The sequence below is a fragment of the Coregonus clupeaformis genome, chromosome 15 (assembly GCF_020615455.1).
Source record: "Coregonus clupeaformis isolate EN_2021a chromosome 15, ASM2061545v1, whole genome shotgun sequence".
Classification (NCBI taxonomy): Eukaryota; Metazoa; Chordata; class Actinopteri; order Salmoniformes; family Salmonidae; genus Coregonus; species Coregonus clupeaformis.
The window spans coordinates 39549118-39567922 of record NC_059206.1 but is presented as its reverse complement, the minus strand read 5'-3'; the positions used below and the strand labels follow the sequence as shown (position 1 = coordinate 39567922).

Below are 18805 nucleotides of genomic sequence, written 5' to 3'. Positions count from 1 at the left end.
TGCTGGAGATGAATTTGAAGTTGAAAAATTGTGAAGTTTCCCTTTTTATGTTGAGCAGTGATCTTTCCCTTTTATTGTCCACAATGGAAATGTCAATTGAGGAGAAGTGTATCAGTTATCAATAAGCTATCAGTTGGGTAGCTTATCTGGCTGTGCAGATAACCATAACCAATGGAAAAAGCTACATGAAACACACCTCCAAAAATCTGCTATCTAACTCGGTCACCATGGATACTACAGTCCATGCTCAAGGTCACATACATTGCCATCAGAAAGTATTCACACCCCTTGACTTTTTCCACATTTTGTTTTCTCACAGCCTGAATATAATGTATTACATTGAGATTTCATCACTAATCGACACCTAATACCCCATAATGTCAAAGTGGAATTGGGTTTTTAGACAAATTAATTAAAAATGAAAAGCTGAAATATCTTGAGTCAAAGTATTCAACCCCTTTGTTATGGCAAGCCTAAATAAGTTTGAGTAACCATTTGCTTAACAAATCACATAAGTTGCATGGACTCACTCTGTGTGCAATAATAGTGGTTAACAAGATTTTTATGAATGACTACCTCATCTCTGTATCCCACACATACAATTATTTGTAAGGTTCCTCAGTCGTGTAAGGAATTTCAAAAACAAAGACCAGGGAAGTTTTCCAATGCCTCACAAAGAAGGGCACTGATTGCGCATGGTGAAGCTGTTAATTAGGCTTTGGGTGGTGTATCAACACACCCAGTCACTACAAAGATAGACGTCTTTCCGAACTGTGTTGCCGGACATAAAGAAAACCGCTCAGGGATTTCACCATGAGGCCAATGGTGATTTTAAAACAGTTACTTAGTTTAATGACTGTGATGGGAGAACTGAGGACGGCTCAACAACATCGTAGTTACTCCAAAATACTAATCTAAATGACAGAGTGAAAAGAAGGAAGCCTGTACAAAATAAAACAATTCCAAAACAACAAGGCACTAAAGTAATACTGCAAAATATATGGCATGGAAATGAACCTTTTGTCCTAAATACAAAGTGTTATTTGTGGAAAGTACAATGCATCATTGGGTACCACTCCCCATATTTCCAGGCGTGGTGGTGGCTGCATCATGTTATGGGTATGCCTGTCATCGGCAAGGACTAGGGAGTTTTTTTGGGGGATAAAAATATAAACTGAATAAAGCTAAGCACAGGCAAATTCCTAGAGGAAAAGCTGGTTCAGTCTGCTTTCCAACAGACACTGAGACTAATTCAACTTTCAGCAGGACAATAACCCTAAAACAGCCAAATCTACACTCGAGTAGCTTACCAAGACGGCATTGAATGTTCCTGAGTGGCCTAGTTACAGGTTTTACTTAAATATGTATCTAATTAAGATATATTAGTGTTTTATTTGTAATTCGTTTTTTATGTAGAAAAAGTTATGTAGATAAAAGGGGAAAACCTATTTTAACCCCACTTTTGTAACACAACAAAATGTGGAAAAAGTCAAGGGGCGTGGATACTTTCTGAAGGCACTGTACCTGTACTATTATCCACCAGGATGCCAATTGTTTTGCTGTCTGCATATTATCTGAGACATAACTCATCTATAAATTGTATAGATTGAGTTACATGAGCTACAAATGATTTAGCAATGCAATGGGCTCTGGGTGAACATCTTATTTATTTATATATACAGTTGAAGTCGGAAGTTTACATACACCTTAGCCAAATACATTTCAACTCAGTTTTTCACAATTACTGACATTTAATCCTAGTAAAAATTAGGTTAGGATCACCACTTTATTTTAAGAATGTTAAATGTCAGAATAATAGTAGAGAGAATTATTTATTTAAGCTTTTATTTATTTCATCACATTCCAAGTGGGTCAGAAGTTTACATACACTCAATTAGTATTTGGTAGCATTGCCTTTAAATTGTTTAACTTGGGTTAAAAGTTTCGGGTAGCCTTCCACAAGCTTCCCACAATAAGTTGGGTGAATTTTGGCCCATTCCTCCTGACAGAGCTGGTGTAACTGAGTCAGGTTTGTAGGCCTCCTTGCTCACACATGCTTTTTCACTTCTGCCCACACATTTTCTATAGGATTGAGGTCTGGGCTTTGTAATGGCCATTCCAATACCTTGACTTTGTTGTCCTTAAGCCATTTTGCCACAACTTTGGAAGTATGCTTGGGGTCATTGTCCATTTGGAAGACCCATTTGCGACCAAGGTTTAACTTCCTGACTGATATCATGAGATGTTTCTTCAATATATCCACATAATTTTCCTTCCTCATGATGCCATTTATTTTGTCAAGTGCACCAGTCCCTCCTGCAGCAAAGCACCTCCACAGCATAATGCTGCCACCCCGTGCTTCACGGTTGGGATGGTGTTCTTCGGCTTGCAAGTACTCCCTTTTTCTAAGAGAATGCCAAGAGTGTGCAAAGCTGTCATCAAGGCAAAGGGTGGCTACTTTGAAGAATTTCAAATATAAAATATACTTTGTTTTGTTTAATACTTTTTTGGCTACTACATGATTCCATGTGTTATTTCATAGTTTTGATGTCTTCACTATTATTCTACAATGTAGAAAAATCAAAAAGAAAGAAAGAAAAACCCTTGAATGAGTAGGTGTCCAAACTTTTGACTGTGTGTGTGTGTATGTATGTGTGTATATATGTATATATGTGTGTGTGTGTGTGTGTGTGTGTGTATGTATGTATATATATATATATATATATATATATATATATATATATATATATACACATACAGTGGGGAAAAAAAGTATTTAGTCAGCCACCAATTGTGCAAGTTCTCCCACTTAAAAAGATGAGAGAGGCCTGTAATTTTCATCATAGGTACACGTCAACTATGACAGACAAATTGAGAATTTTTTTCCGAGAAAATCACATTGTAGGATTTTTAATGAATTTATTTGCAAATTATGGTGGAAAATAAGTATTTGGTCACCTACAAACAAGCAAGATTTCTGGCTCTCACAGACCTGTAACTTCTTCTTTAAGAGGCTCCTCTGTCCTCCACTCGTTACCTGTATTAATGGCACCTGTTTGAACTTGTTATCAGTATAAAAGACACCTGTCCACAACCTCAAACAGTCACACTCCAAACTCCACTATGGCCAAGACCAAAGAGCTGTCAAAGGACACCAGAAACAAAATTGTAGACCTGCACCAGGCTGGGAAGACTGAATCTGCAATAGGTAAGCAGCTTGGTTTGAAGAAATCAACTGTGGGAGCAATTATTAGGAAATGGAAGACATACAAGACCACTGATAATCTCCCTCGATCTGGGGCTCCACGCAAGATCTCACCCCGTGGGGTCAAAATGATCACAAGAACGGTGAGCAAAAATCCCAGAGCCACACAGGGGGACCTAGTGAATGACCTACAGACAGCTGGGACCAAAGTAACAAAGCCTACCATCAGTAACACACTACGCCGCCAGGGACTCAAATCCTGCAGTGCCAGACGTGTCCCCCTGCTTAAGCCAGTACATGTCCAGGCCCGTCTGAAGTTTGCTAGAGTGCATTTGGATGATCCAGAAGAGGATTGGGAGAATGTCATATGTCATATGTCATATGGTCAGATGAAACCAAAATAGAACTTGTCGTGTTTGGAGGACAAAGAATGCTGAGTTGCATCCAAAGAACACCATACCTACTGTGAAGCATGGGGGTGGAAACATCATGCTTTGGGGCTGTTTTTCTGCAAAGGGACCAGGACGACTGATCCGTGTAAAGGAAAGAATGAATGGGGCCATGTATCGTGTGATTTTGAGTGAAAACCTCCTTCCATCAGCAAGGGCATTGAAGATGAAACGTGGCTGGGTCTTTCAGCATGACAATGATCCCAAACACACCGCCCGGGCAACGAAGGAGTGGCTTCGTAAGAAGCATTTCAAGGTACTGGAGTGGCCTAGCCAGTCTCCAGATCTCAACCCCATAGAAAATCTTTGGAGGGAGTTGAAAGTCCGTGTTGCCCAGCGACAGCCCCAAAACATCACTGCTCTAGAGGAGATCTGCATGGAGGAATGGGCCAAAATACCAGCAACAGTGTGTGAAAACCTTGTGAAGACTTACAGAAAACGTTTGACCTGTGTCATTGCCAACAAAGGGTATATAACAAAGTATTGAGAAACTTTTGTTTTTGACCAAATACTTATTTTCCACCATAATTTGCAAATAAATTCATAAAAAATCCTACAATGTGATTTTCTGGATTTTTTTCCTCATTTTGTCTGTCATAGTTGATGTGTACCTATGATGACAATTACAGGCCTCTCTCATCTTTTTAAGTGGGAGAACTTGCACAATTGGTGGCTGACTAAATACTTTTTTTCCCCACTGTATATGTGTGTATATATAAGTGTATATGTGTGTATATATAGTGTGTGTATACAGTGGGGAGAACAAGTATTTGATACACTGCCGATTTTGCAGGTTTTCCTACTTACAAAGCATGTAGAGGCCTGTAATTTTTATCATAGGTACACTTCAACTGTGAGAGACGGAATCTAAAACAAAAATCCAGAAAATCACATTGTATGATTTTTAAATAATTAATTTGCATTTTATTGCATGACATAAGTATTTGATCACCTACCAACCAGTAAGAATTCCGGCTCTCACAGACCTGTTAGTTTTTCTTTAAGAAGCCCTCCTGTTCTCCACTCATTAACTGCACCTGTTTGAACTTGTTACCTGTATAAAAGACACCTGTCCACACACTCAATCAAACAGACTCCAACCTCTCCACAATGGCCAAGACCAGAGAGCTGTGTAAGGACATCAGGGATAAAATTGTAGACCCAGCACATGGCTGGGATGGGCAACAGGACAATAGGCAAGCAGCTTGGTGAGAAGGCAACAACTGTTGGCGCAATTATTAGAAAATGGAAGAAGTTCAAGATGACGGTCAATCACCCTCGGTCTGGGGCTCCATGCAAGATCTCACCTCGTGGGGCATCAATGATCATGAGGAAGGTGAGGGATCAGCCCAGAACTACACGGCAGGACCTGGTCAATGACCTGAAGAGAGCTGGGACCACAGTCTCAAAGAAAACTATTAGTAACACACTATGCCGTCATGGATTTAAATCCTGCAGCGCACGCAAGGTCCCCCTGCTCAAGCCAGCACATTTCCAGGCCCATCTAAAGTTTGCCAATGACCATCTGGATGATCCAGAGGAGGAATGGGAGAAGGTCATGTGGTCTGATGAGACAAAAATAGAGCTTTTTGGTTTAAACTCCACTCACCGTGTTTGGAGGAAGAAGAAGGATGAGTACAACCCCAAGAACACCATCCCAACCGTGAAGCATGGAGGTGGAAACATCATTCTTTGGGGATGCTTTTCTACAAAGGGGACAGGACGACTGCACCGTATTGAGGGGAGGATGGATGGGGCCATGTATCGCGAGATCTTAGCCAACAACCTCCTTCCCTCAGTAAGAGCATTGAAGATGGGTCGTGGCTGGGTCTTCCAGCATGACAACGACCCGAAACACACAGCCAGGGCAACTAAGGAGTGGCTCCATAAGAAGCATCTCAAGGTCCTGGAGTGGCCTAGCCAGTCTCCAGACCTGAACCCAATAGAAAATCTTTGGAGGGAGCTGAAAGTCCATATTGCCCAGCGACAGCCCCGAAACCTGAAGGATCTGGAGAAGGTCTGTATGGAGGAGTGGGCCAAAATCCCTGCTGCAGTGTGTGCAAACCTGGTCAAGAACTACAGGAAACGTATGATCTCTGTAATTGCAAACAAAGGTTTTTGTACCAAATATTAAGTTCTGCTTTTCTGATGTATCAAATACTTATGTCATGCAATAAAATGCAAATTAATTACTTAAAAATCATACAATGTGATTTTCTGGATTTTTGTTTTAGATTCCGTCTCTCACAGTTGAAGTGTACCTATGATAAATATTACAGACCTCTACATGCTTTGTAAGTAGGAAAACCTGCAAAATCGGCAGTGTATCAAATACTTGTTCTCCCCACTGTATATATGTGTATGTATGTATGTATGTATGTATATATATACACTGCTCAAAAAAATAAAGGGAACACTTAAACAACACAATGTAACTCCAAGTCAATCACACTTCTGTGAAATCAAACTGTCCACTTAGGAAGCAACACTGATTGACAATAAATGTCACATGCTGTTGTGCAAATGGAATAGACAACAGGTGGAAATTATAGGCAATTAGCAAGACACCCCCAATAAAGGACTGGTTTTGCAGGTGTTGACCACAGACCACTTCTCAGTTCCTATGCTTCCTGGCTGATGTTTTGGTCACTTTTGAATGCTGGCGGTGCTTTCGCTCTAGTGGTAGCATGAGACGGAGTCTACAACCCACACAAGTGGCTCAGGTAGTGCAGCTCATCCAGGATGGCACATCAATGCGAGCTGTGGCAAGAAGGTTTGCTTTGTCTGTCAGCGTAGTGTCCAGAGCATGGAGGCGCTACCAGAAGACAGGCCAGTACATCAGGAGACGTGGAGGAGGCCGTAGGAGGGCAACAACCCAGCAGCAGGACTGCTACCTCCGCCTTTGTGCAAGGAGGAGCAGGCGGAGCACTGCCAGAGCCCTGCAAAATGACCTCCAGCAGGCCACAAATGTGCATGTGTCTGCTCAAACGGTCAGAAACAGACTCCATGAGGGTGGTATGAGGGCCCGACGTCCACAGGTGGGGGTTGTGCTTACAGCCCAACACCGTGCAGGACGTTTGGCATTTGCCAGAGAACACCAAGATTGGCAAATTCGCCACTGGCGCCCTGTGCTCTTCACAGATGAAAGCAGGTTCACACTGAGCACGTGACAGACGTGACAGAGTCTGGAGATGCCGTGGAGAACATTCTGCTGCCTGCAACATCCTCCAGCATGACCGGTTTGGCGGTGGGTCAGTCATGGTGTGGGGTGGCATTTCTTTGGGGGGCCGCATAGCCCTCCATGTGCTCGCCAGAGGTGGCCTGACTGCCATTAGGTACCGAGATGAGATCCTCAGACCCCTTGTGAGACCATATGCTGGTGCGGTTGGCCCTGGGTTCCTCCTAATGCAAGACAATGCTAGACCTCATGTGGCTGGAGTGTGTCAGCAGTTCCTGCAAGAGGAAGGCATTGATGCTATGGAATGGCCCGCCCGTTCCCCAGACCTGAATCCAATTGAGCACATCTGGGACATCATGTCTCGCTCCATCCACCAACGCCACGTTGCACCACAGACTGTCCAGGAGTTGGCGGATGCTTTAGTCCAGGTCTGGGAGGAGATCCCTCAGGAGACCATCCGCCACCTCATCAGGAGCATGCCCAGGCGTTGTAGGGAGGTCATACAGGCACGTGGAGGCCACACACACTACTGAGCCTCATTTTGACTTGTTTTAAGGACATTACATCAAAGTTGGATCAGCCTGTAGTGTGGTTTTCTACTTTAATTTTGAGGGTGACTCCAAATACAGACCTCCATGGGTTGATCAATTTGATTTCCATTGATAATTTTTGTGTGATTTTGTTGTCAGCACATTCAACTATGTAAAGAAAAAGTATTTAATAAGATTATTTCATTAATTCAGATCTAGGATGTGTTATTTTAGTGTTCCCTTAATTTCTTTGAGCAGTGTATATATACAGTGGGGAGAACAAGTATTTGATACACTGCCGATTTTGCAGGTTTTCCTACTTACAAAGCATGTAGAGGTCTGTAATTTTTTATCATATGTACACTTCAACTGTGAGAGACGGAATCTAAAACAAAAATCCAGAAAATCACATTGTATGATTTTTAAGTAATTAATTTGCATTTTATTGCATGACATAAGTATTTGATACATCAGAAAAGCAGAACTTAATATTTGGTACAGAAACCTTTGTTTGCAATTACAGAGATCATACGTTTCCTGTAGGTCTTGACCAGGTTTGCACACACTGCAGCAGGGATTTTGGCCCACTCCTCCATACAGACCTTCTCCAGATCCTTCAGGTTTCGGGGCTGTCGCTGGGCAATACGGACTTTCAGCTCCCTTTCTATTGAGGTCAGGTATGGAGACTGGCTAGGCCACTCCAGGACCTTAAAGTGCTTCTTACGGAGCCACTCCTTAGTTGCCCTGGCTGTGTGTTTCAGGTCGTTGTCATGCTGGAAGACCCAGCCACGACCCATCTTCAATGCTCTTACTGAGGGAAGCAGGTTGTTGGCCAAGATCTCGCGATACATGGCCCCATCCATCCTCCCCTCAATACGGTGCAGTCGTCCTGTCCCCTTTGCAGAAAAGCATCCCCAAAGAGTTTCCACCTCCATGCTTCACGGTTGGGATGGTGTTCTTGGGGTTGTACTCATCCTTCTTCTTCCTCCAAACACGGCGAGTGGAGTTTAGACCAAAAAGCTCTATTTTTGTCTCATCAGACCACATGACCTTCTCCCATTCCTCCTCTGGATCATCCAGATGGACATTGGCAAACTTCAGACGGGCCTGGACATGCGCTGGCTTGAGCAGGGGGACCTTGCGTGCGCTGCAGGATTTTAATCCATGACGGCGTAGTGTGTTACTAATGGTTTTCTTTGAGACTGTGGTCCCAGCTCTCTTCAGGTCATTGACCAGGTCCTGCCGTGTAGTTCTGGGCTGATCCCTCACCTTCCTCATGATCATTGATGCCCCACAAGGTGAGATCTTGCATGGAGCCCCAGACCGAGGGTGATTGACCGTCATCTTGAACTTCTTCCATTTTCTAATAATTGCGCCAACAGTTGTTGCCTTCTCACCAAGCTGCTTGCCTATTGTCCTGTAGCCCATCCCAGCCTTGTGCAGGTCTACAATTTAATCCCTGATGTCCTTACACAGCTCTCTGGTCTTGGCCATTGTGGAGAGGTTGGAGTCTGTTTGATTGAGTGTGTGGACAGGTGTCTTTTATACAGGTAACAAGTTCAAACAGGTGCAGTTAATACAGGTAATGAGTGGAGAACAGGAGGGCTTCTTAAAGAAAAACTAACAGGTCTGTGAGAGCCGGTATTCTTACTGGTTGGTAGGTGATCAAATACTTATGTCATGCAATAAAATGCAATTAATTATTTAAAAATCATACAATGTGAATTTCTGGATTTTTGTTTTAGATTCCGTCTCTCACAGTTGAAGTGTACCTATGATAACAATTACAGGCCTCTACATGCTTTGTAAGTAGGAAAACCTGCAAAATCGGCAGTGTATCAAATATTTGTTCTCCCCACTGTATATGTGTGTGTGTTTGTGTGTATAAATGTATATATGTATATGTATATACAGTGAGGGAAAAAAGTATTTGATCCCCTGCTGATTTTGTACGTTTGCCCACTGACAAAGACATGATCAGTCTATAATTCTAATGGTAGGTTTATTTTAACTGTGAGAGACAGAATAACAACAACAAAATCCAGAAAAACACATGTCAAAAATGTTATAAATTGATTTGCATTTTAATGAGGGAAATAAGTATTTGACCCCCTCTCAATCAGAAAGATTTCTGGCTCCCAGGTGTCTTTTATACAGGTAACGAGCTGAGATTAGGAGCACACTCTTAAAGGGAGTGCTCCTAATCTCAGCTTGTTACCTGTATAAAAAACACCTGTCCACAGAAGCAATCAATCAATCAGATTCCAAACTCTCCACCATGGCCAAGACCAAAGAGCTCTCCAAGGATGTCAGGGACAAGATTGTAGGCTTACACAAGGCTGGAATGGGCTACAAGACCATCGCCAAGCAGCTTGGTGAGAAGGTGACAACAGTTGGTGCGATTATTCGCAAATGGAAGAAACACAAAAGAACTGTCAATCTCCCTCGGCCTGGGGCTCCATGCAAGTTCTCACCTCGTGGAGTTGCAATGATCATGAGAACGGTGAGGAATCAGCCCAGAACTACATGGAAGAATCTTGTCAATGATCTCAAGGCAGCTGGGACCATAGTCACCAAGAAAACAATTGGTAACACACTACGCCGTGAAGAACTGAAATCCTGCAGAGCCCGCAAGGTCCCCCTGCTCAAGAAAGCACATATACAGGGCCGTCTGAAGTTTGCCAATGAACATCTGAATGATTCAGAGGAGAACTGGGTGAAAGTGTTGTGGTCAGATGAAACCAAAATTGAGCTCTTTGGCGTCAACTCAACTCGCCGTGTTTGGAGGAGGAGGAATGCTGCCTATGACCCCAAGAACACCATCCCCACCGTCAAACATGGAGGTGGAAACATTATGCTTTGGGGGTGTTTTTCTGCTAAGGGGACAGGACAACTTCACTGCATCAAAGGGACGATGGACAGGGCCATGTACCATCAAATCTTGGGTGAGAACCTCCTTCCCTCAGCCAGGGCATTGAAAATGGGTCGTGGATGGTTATTCCAGCATGACAATGACCCAAAACACACGGCCAAGGCAACAAAGGAGTGGCTCAAGAAGAAGCACATGAAGGTCCTGGAGTGGCCTAGCCAGTCTCCAGACCTTAATTCCATAGAAAATCTGTGGAGGGAGCTGAAGGTTTGAGTTGCCAAACGTCAGTCTCGAAACCTTAATGACTTGGAGAAGATCTGCAAAGAGGAGTAGAACAAAATCCCTTCTGAGATGTTTGCAAACCTGGTGTCCAACTACAAAAAACGTCTGACCTCTGTGATTGCCAACAAGGGTTTTGCCACCAAGTACTAAGTCATGTTTTGGCAGAGGGGTCAAATACTTATTTCCCTCATTAAAATGCAAATCAATTTATAACATTTTTTACATGCGTTTTTCTGGATTTTTTTGTTGTTGTTCTGTTTCTCACTGTTCAAATAAACCTACCATTAAGATTATAGACTGATAATGTCTTTGTCAGTGGGCAAACGTACAAAATCAGCAGGGGATCAAATACTTTTTCCCCTCACTGTATATGTATGTATGTATGTATGTATGTATGTATTTGTGTGTAAATAAAATAAATACCAAGGGTATTCAAATCTTGCCCTATGTGGTCCGGAGCCTGCTGGTTCTCTTTTCAACCTGATAATTATTGCACCCACCTGGTGTCCCAGGTCTAAATCAGTCACTTATTAGAGGGGAACAATGAAAACAAGCAGTAGAACTGGCTTCGAGGTCCAGAGTTGAATTTGAGGGTTATAGACCCTAGTATAAATGGTCATCTTGAATCAGTTGAAAAATAAATATTTCATATACTGTACCAGGGCCCACCGTGGAAGCTACTATGACAACATCCCTCCCGAGTTTGTTTCTCTGTTACCATCTGTCTGGGTAGAGGGGAAGATACGTGGTGGTCACTATGACTCAGGGTAATGGACATTGTGAAACCCTGGCTGCAACAGAAAAGATGGGAGGGGTCTCCTCCTGTATAAAAGGTGTGCTTACAGGGGTCTCTGGATCAGCATGATGAAGACGCTGGGTATTTTGGTTGCTTCTGCCCTGTTCCTGGGGTCCGCCTCGGCCGCCACTGTAAGTCCATTTTAGTTTATTTGGTTTTGATTATTTGATCTTTAGTGTAATTAAAGATATCTTATTTTTCTTTTTCTAAAACACATTTCCAAATATGACATTTGTTAATAATGTAGGTGTTTTAATGTAGCTATAATGTTGTTGTTTTATAACTATCTGTGGTTTTGATCCCCTCATTGAGGTAAAAAGATACAGTAGAAATATACAGTGAGCTCCAAAAGTATTATTTTGTTGTTTTGGCTCAGTACTCCAGCGCTTTGGATTTGAAGTGATACAATGACTATGAGGTTGAAGTGCAGACTGTCAGCTTTAATTTTAGGGTATTTTCATCCATATCGGGTGAACCGTTTAGAAATTACAGCACTTTTTGTACATAGTGCAAAAAGTGCATTTTAGGGGACAAAAGGTATTAGGACAAATTCACTTATGTGTATTCAAGTAGTAAAAATTGAATTATTTGGTCCCATATTCATAGCACGCAATGACTACGTCAAGCTTGTGACTACAAATTTGTTGGATGCATTTGCTGTTTTGATTGTGTTTCTGATTATTTTGTGCCCAATAGAAATTAATGGTAAATAATTTTTGAGTCACATTTATTGAAAATAAGAATAGAATATGTTTATAAACACTTCTACATTGATGTGGATGCTACCATGATTACAGATAATCCTGAATGAGTCGTGAATAATGATGAGTGAGAAAGTTAGACTCACATATCATACCCCCAAGACAGGCTAACCTCTCATTTTACAATAATGGGAGGTTAGCAGTGGGGTTTATCTATTCTTATTTACAATAAAAGTGACTCCAAAATAGACACAATACATTATTTACCATTCATTTCTATGGGGCACAAAATAATCTGAAACACAACCAAAACAAACAGCAAATGCATCCAACAAATTTGTAGAGTCACAAGCTTGATTTAGTCGTTGTGTGCTATGAATATGGGACCAAATACTTTTAAATACTTTAATACACATATAAGTGAATTTGTCCCAATACCTTTGGTCCCCTAAAATGGGGGGACTATGTACAAAAAGTGCTGTAATTTGTAAACTGTTCTCCCGGTATGGATGAAAATACCCTCAAATTAAAGCTGATAGTCTGCACTTTAACCTCACAGTAATTGTATAATTTCAAATCCATAGTGCTGTAGCACAGAGCCAAAATAACAAAAGATGTGTCACTTTCCCAATACTTTTGGAGCTCACTGTAATTTGACAAATAAAATAGGCTAAATGTAAAATTGTTTATACTGATAAAGTAACCAATAGTGAAACACAAAGGGTTAAGAACTTCACCTGCATTTGTACTCACTGCAGGTTTTTTGACATCTTTATCATCAACAGGTTGATAAGCAATGTGAATTCAACAGCTGAACACCTTTTTTGCAACAGTTCATTAATACAAAACGCAAAACAATGACACCACTACATGCATAAAACAGCAACACTGAATAGATTTGTGCATAATAAAAACAGTTTCACACTTACATATATTACTGAATGTGTAATGAGTTGGTATCTGCCCTTTGGGTGTCGATGTGTAGCTTGGAGTGGTGTACACTGAGGGAGGCATGGTACAGGGGAAGAAGGTCAATTCTGATGGACTCTTCCGCACCATGGACGTCTTCAAAGGAATCCCCTACGCTGACAAGCCCGGCATTTTTGAGAAGCCCAAGCGTCACCCTGGATGGGATGGTGGGTACCAAAAAATAAAATGCCTCCAATGTCCATCCATTCAGCAAGGAAAACAATGTAGTAATACTGAAGCAGATTGTAAAATAAATATTGGACAGCCATATTGGACCATAGCCTTCCTAACACTCATCTCAGTTCACTGACTGATTCTCCCTGTGTCTCCTTCCAGGTGTTCTTAAGGCTACTGAGTTCAAGCCGAGGTGCATGCAGCTGAACCTGCTCCAGTCTGACACCCGAGGCCAAGTGGACTGCCTTTTCCTGAACATCTGGGTCCCTCAGGGCCTCAGCGGTATGTAACATGTACCTGTGTCTTTCACCCATACCTGTCACTAGAGTAGGACATCGGCTAATAAGGCATCAGCCCTTGTCTTTATCCACATAACAAGACATCATACAGTATGATCTGCTGATGTGTCATAATACTAATAATAGTATAACTATGATGTAATGCTACAAATGTATTGAAATATCTCTCCTCCCTTCCTAGTTTCCACTGGTCTGCCAGTCATGGTTTGGATCTTTGGAGGTGGTTACCTGGTTGGAGGCTCTATGGGCGCTAACTTCCTGGATAACTATCTGTATGATGGGGAGGAGATTGCAAACAGGGGCAACGTCATCGTGGTGACTCTGGGTTACCGTGTGGGCACCCTGGGCTTCCTCAGCTCTGGAGATGCCAGCGGACCTGGTAGGTATCAACCAAGGCTTTGCCTGGCTGGCTAGGTGGGTGGTGGGTGGGTGGCTTTGGTACAATCGTTGTCGCATCAGCTGATGTATGACAATTACCTTTTCTTCATGTAGTGATTCTCAGGTGACTGAAAACACTATATGATAATGCTGATTAAGATTACTGTGTTCATCTAACCTTTAATCATCAACTGGCTCTATCAGAAACTTTTGCCATTCTGTGGGAGCCAGATGTACAGTATGTTAGTAGGGAGATTACTGCTGCTGGCTCACAGAGCGGTCTTCCATGTCAGGTAACTATGGTTTGTGGGACCAGCATGCTGCCATTGCCTGGGTGAACAGGAACATCCGCGCCTTCGGAGGAGACCCCAACAACATCACCGTCTTCGGAGAGTCTGCCGGCGCTGCTAGCGTCAGCTTCCAGGTGTGGGACTAAAAAGAGGACTAACAGTTTTAAAACAGAGCTTTCAGGGCAAAGGTAGTCATATCGAAATACAAAAATGGCCAGGACAATGATGTTTCCTCAGTCTCAATGTTATATACTCTTCATTATAATATCATGATTATTCAGTGACTTCCTGTCATAAAACATATGTTTATTGTCAGTGTGTAGTTTCTGGTAACTGTCGTGTCTATGACATTAGTTTACCACATTTGATACTTTTAACAATGAGAACAGGGAGACTTCTGATACCTTATTCTGAACCATGATGTCCTGTACAGAGTGATGGTCAGCCGAGTTTTTGAGACCTCCATGATCTAATAAACAGGGTGATGGAAAATACTTGGACTTTAGACCATTTTAAGTTATACCTTTTTGGATTGTTAGATATATGTAAGCATTAAGCAGGTTGCTCCTGTTACGATTGTAAGTAAAGTTACTGTAGGTAAGGAAATGGCATTCGGCTTGGGTCCTCCGTCCACAGTATTAACAGGCTAGCAAATGCAGAAAATGCTATGTACTAATTCGAGTTTGAATGTACTTTATCGCCACACAGACGCTCTCTCCCCATAACAAAGGGCTGATCCGCAGGGCCATCTCCCAGAGTGGCGTTGCTCTCTGCCCCTGGGGCATCAACAAGAACCCCCGTACCTTTGCAGAGATGGTATGTGTACTTCAGTAACATTGGGGTGGAATATGGACTGACAGAGATGGATGTTGGTTGTTAAAGGGTTGTCTCATCCCCCATTCCTCTCTCTTTAGGTTGCTGAGAAGGTGGGCTGCCCCATTGATGATCAGATGATGGCCTGCCTGAAGCTCATTGACGCTAAGGAGCTCACCCTTGCCGGTACCCTGTCCCTGAGTGGTTCTCCCTCCAGTGAGTATTCACTGAGGTTAATATAAGGGGCTGTGGCATACTGAGCAAGATGCTAAGGAGGTTGTGATTTGCATGCATTGATGCCTGTATAGATGAGCATTAGCCTGACGCTCACATATCTCCTCAGCCCACCATTCTACACAGGAATTTAGTGATGGCCATGTCCTACCCATAGCATTAAAAGGTATGTCTTTCTCTGCCTGCCTCCTCCAGCCCCCATAGTGGACAACTTGGCCCTCTCCCCTGTGATCGATGGGGACTTCCTGCCTGATCACCCAGGCAACCTGTTCCACAACGCTGCTGACATTGACTACCTTGCAGGGGTCAACAGCATGGATGCCCACCTATTCACTGGCTTGGATGTACCCGCCGTCAACAAGCCAATCGAGAGCGTCCCTCTGTGAGTGACCATTGGCTGATTGGTTACCTGGGAGGAAGAGGGTACTCTGTTCGGTGTTGGCCATGTGCACTGTGTAGCTTAAATGGGACAGCAGATGTACCCACAAAGCATTTTATAGAACCAACCAAGTCTAACTAACAAGTAGGAGTAGAATAAAATGTATTAAAAAGAATAGGGTTATCACTTTGGGTTATCACTTTGGGTTATCACTTTGGGCAGGTCCCCAACACAGTTGGCTTAAGAAGGGGTTGTCAGGTTGTTATATCTCTTGAGACTAATCTCTCTCTTCCTCACTGAAGGTCAGATATGAAACTGCTCCTGGGTGCTTTGACTAAGAAGGGAGAGGCCGCTATCAACAGCGCTTTCACAGAGTACACGGCAGACTGGGGAGATAAGCCCAGCCAGGAGGCCATCAAGAAGGCTGTTGTTATGATCGAGACTGACTTCATCTTCCTGGTTCCTACCCAGGTTGCTCTCTATCTGCACGCCTCCAAAGCCCAGTGAGTCCACCTCCTTGTTACTCTAGCACAGCCCTTCTCCCCCAGTATGTGCTGCTTCCCATCCCAGCGTCACATATCTGATATCTAATCATTCCCCCTCTCCTTGCCCTATCCCAGATCTGCACGCACCTACTCCTACCTGTTCTCAGAGCCCAGCCGCATGTCAGGGATAGTCCTACCTTTCCCCAGCTGGATGGAGGCTGACCACGCTGATGACCTGCAGTTTGTGTTCGGCAAGCCCTTCAGCACGCCCCTGGCATACTGGCCCAAGCACCGCAACGTCTCCAAATACTTTATCGCCTACTGGACCAACTTCGCCAGGACCGGGTAAAAAAGAGCTGCAGTGCAATCATATACAGTAATCACACCCTGTGGGGGATATATATACAGTACCAGTCAAAGGTTTGGACACACCTACTCATTCCAGGGTTTTTCTTTATTTTTACTATTTTCTACATTGTAGAATAATAGTGAAGACATCAAAACTATGAAATAACACATATGGAATCATGTAGTAACCAAAAAAGTGTTCAACAAATCAAAATATACTTTATATTTGAGATTCTTCAAAGTAGCCACCCTTTGCCTTGATGACAGCTTTGCACACTCTTGGCATACTTTAAACCAGCTTCACCTGGAATGCTTTTCCAACAGTCTTGAAGGAGTTCCCACGTATGCTGAGCACTTGTTGGCTGCTTTTCCTTCACTCTGCGGTCCAACTCATCCCAAACCATCTCAATTGGGTTGATGTCGGGTGATTGTGGAGGCCACGTCATCTGATGCAGCACTCCATCACTCTCCTTCTTGGTCAAATAGCCCTTACACAGCCTGGAGGTGTGTTGGGTCATTGTCCTGTTGAAAAACAAATGATTGTCCCACTAAGCGCAAACCAGATGGGATGGCGTATCGCTGCAGAATGCTGTGGTAGCCATGCTGGTTAAGTGTGCCTTGCATTCTAAATAAATCACTGACCGTGTCACCAGCAAAGCACCCCCACACCATCACACCTCCTCCTCCATGCTTCACGGTGGGAACCACACATGTGGAGACCATCCGTTCAGCTACTCTGCGTCTCACAAAGACACGGCAGTTGAAACCAAAAATCTCAAATTTGGACTCATCAGACCAAAGGATAGATTTCCTCCGGTCTAATGTCCATTGCTTGTGTTTCTTGGCCCAAGCAAGTCTCTTCTTCTTATTGGTGTCCTTTAGTAGTGGTTTCTTTGCAGCAATTCAACCGTGAAGGCCTGATTCACGCAGTCTCCTCTGAACAGTTGATGTTGATGTGTCTGTTACTTGAACTCTGTGAGGCATTTATTTGGGCTGCAATTTCTGAGGCTGATAACTCTAATGAACGTATCCTCTGCAGCAGAGGTAACTCTGGGTCTTCCTTTCCTGTGGCGGTCCTCATGAGAGCCAGTTTCATCATAGTGCTTGATGGTTTTTGCGTATTGACTGACCTTCATGTCTTTAAGTAATGATGGACTGTCATTTCTCTATGCTTATTTGAGCTATTCTTGCCATGATATGGACTTGGTCTTTTACCAAATAGTGCTATCTTCTGTATACCACCCCTACCTTGTCACAACACAACTGATTGGCTCAAACGCATTAAGAAGAAAATAAATTCCACAAATTAACTTTTAACAAGGCACACCTGTTAATTGAAATGCATTCCAGGTGACTACCTCATGAAGCTGGTTGAGAGAATGCCAAGAGTGTGCAAAGCTGTCATCAAGACAAAGGGTGGCTACTTTGAAGATTCTCAAAGAAAAAATATATTTAGATTTGTTAACACATTTTCTTTTGGTTACTACATGATTCCATATGTGTTATTTCATAGTTTTGATGTCTTCGCTATGATTCTACAATGTAGAAAATAATAAAAATAAAGAAAAACCCTTGAATGAGTAGGTTTGTCCAAACTTTTGGCTGGTACTGTGTGTATATATATTCGATTTATCATAGTTTTTGTGAGGATAAGATCACTTTAGAATTTGAATATTGTATTTTCAATTTTCAAATTCTAAAGTGATATTATCCTCACAAAAACTATGATAAATCGAAAGTTCTCACCATTATGTTTTTCTTACCATCCTCAACCCCTTTCCCGCCACAGAGACCCCAACAAGGGGGAGTCCAATGTGCCTGTGACCTGGCCTGCATACACCACCTCTGGGCAAAAATACCTGGAGATCAACGCCAACATGAACAGGAACTCCGTCCATGAGAAGATGAGGATGCGCTTTGTGAACTGGTGGTCTAACACCTTACCCAGCCTTCCCTCCGTCTGAGGTAGCTCTGAGGTAGCTCTCACTAAGCACAGGCTCCCCGATGCATAATTGACATCATGCTACATTCACAGCTATACAAATTGGTTGTGTTATGTCACAAATAAATGCAAGGCTACTAGTACCACCAGATGGATTTCTGATTGTAACCATTTTTTCTTCATAAGTAAATGAATGCAATTAAGACGTCCACCCTGTTGTCTGTTTTTAATACCGTCCAGTCACCAGTGAAAGGTGTTTTGTTTGTATTTATCAAGAAAATGATCGTATATGGACATTATAAACTCTTTACTATATATATATATATATATATATATATATATATATATATATATATATATATATATATCAGTGGGGGAAAAAGTATTTAGTCAGCCACCAATTGTGCAAGTTCTCCCACTTAAAAAGATGAGAGAGGCCTATAATTTTCATCATAGGTACACGTCAACTATGACAGACAAAATG

The 18805-nt window shown here is 42.6% G+C and overlaps 1 protein-coding gene across 1 annotated transcript in view; it reads left to right on the top strand.

The window, feature by feature from the left end:
• The window catches only part of LOC121582457 (bile salt-activated lipase-like), a 28411-nt gene extending 9877 nt beyond the window's left edge, over positions 1-18534 (top strand). Inside the window, exons 2-12 of the mRNA XM_041898251.2 lie at positions 11359-11440; positions 12996-13146; positions 13316-13435; positions 13634-13831; positions 14124-14254; positions 14829-14936; positions 15035-15149; positions 15363-15549; positions 15849-16049; positions 16167-16376; positions 18169-18534. Of these exons, the coding sequence (XP_041754185.1) occupies positions 11375-11440; positions 12996-13146; positions 13316-13435; positions 13634-13831; positions 14124-14254; positions 14829-14936; positions 15035-15149; positions 15363-15549; positions 15849-16049; positions 16167-16376; positions 18169-18343 (1662 nt within the window). The 5' untranslated portion in view covers positions 11359-11374 and the 3' untranslated portion in view covers positions 18344-18534. The remainder of the gene's footprint in view (positions 1-11358; positions 11441-12995; positions 13147-13315; positions 13436-13633; positions 13832-14123; positions 14255-14828; positions 14937-15034; positions 15150-15362; positions 15550-15848; positions 16050-16166; positions 16377-18168) is intronic.
• The last annotated feature ends 271 nt before the right edge of the window (positions 18535-18805 follow it).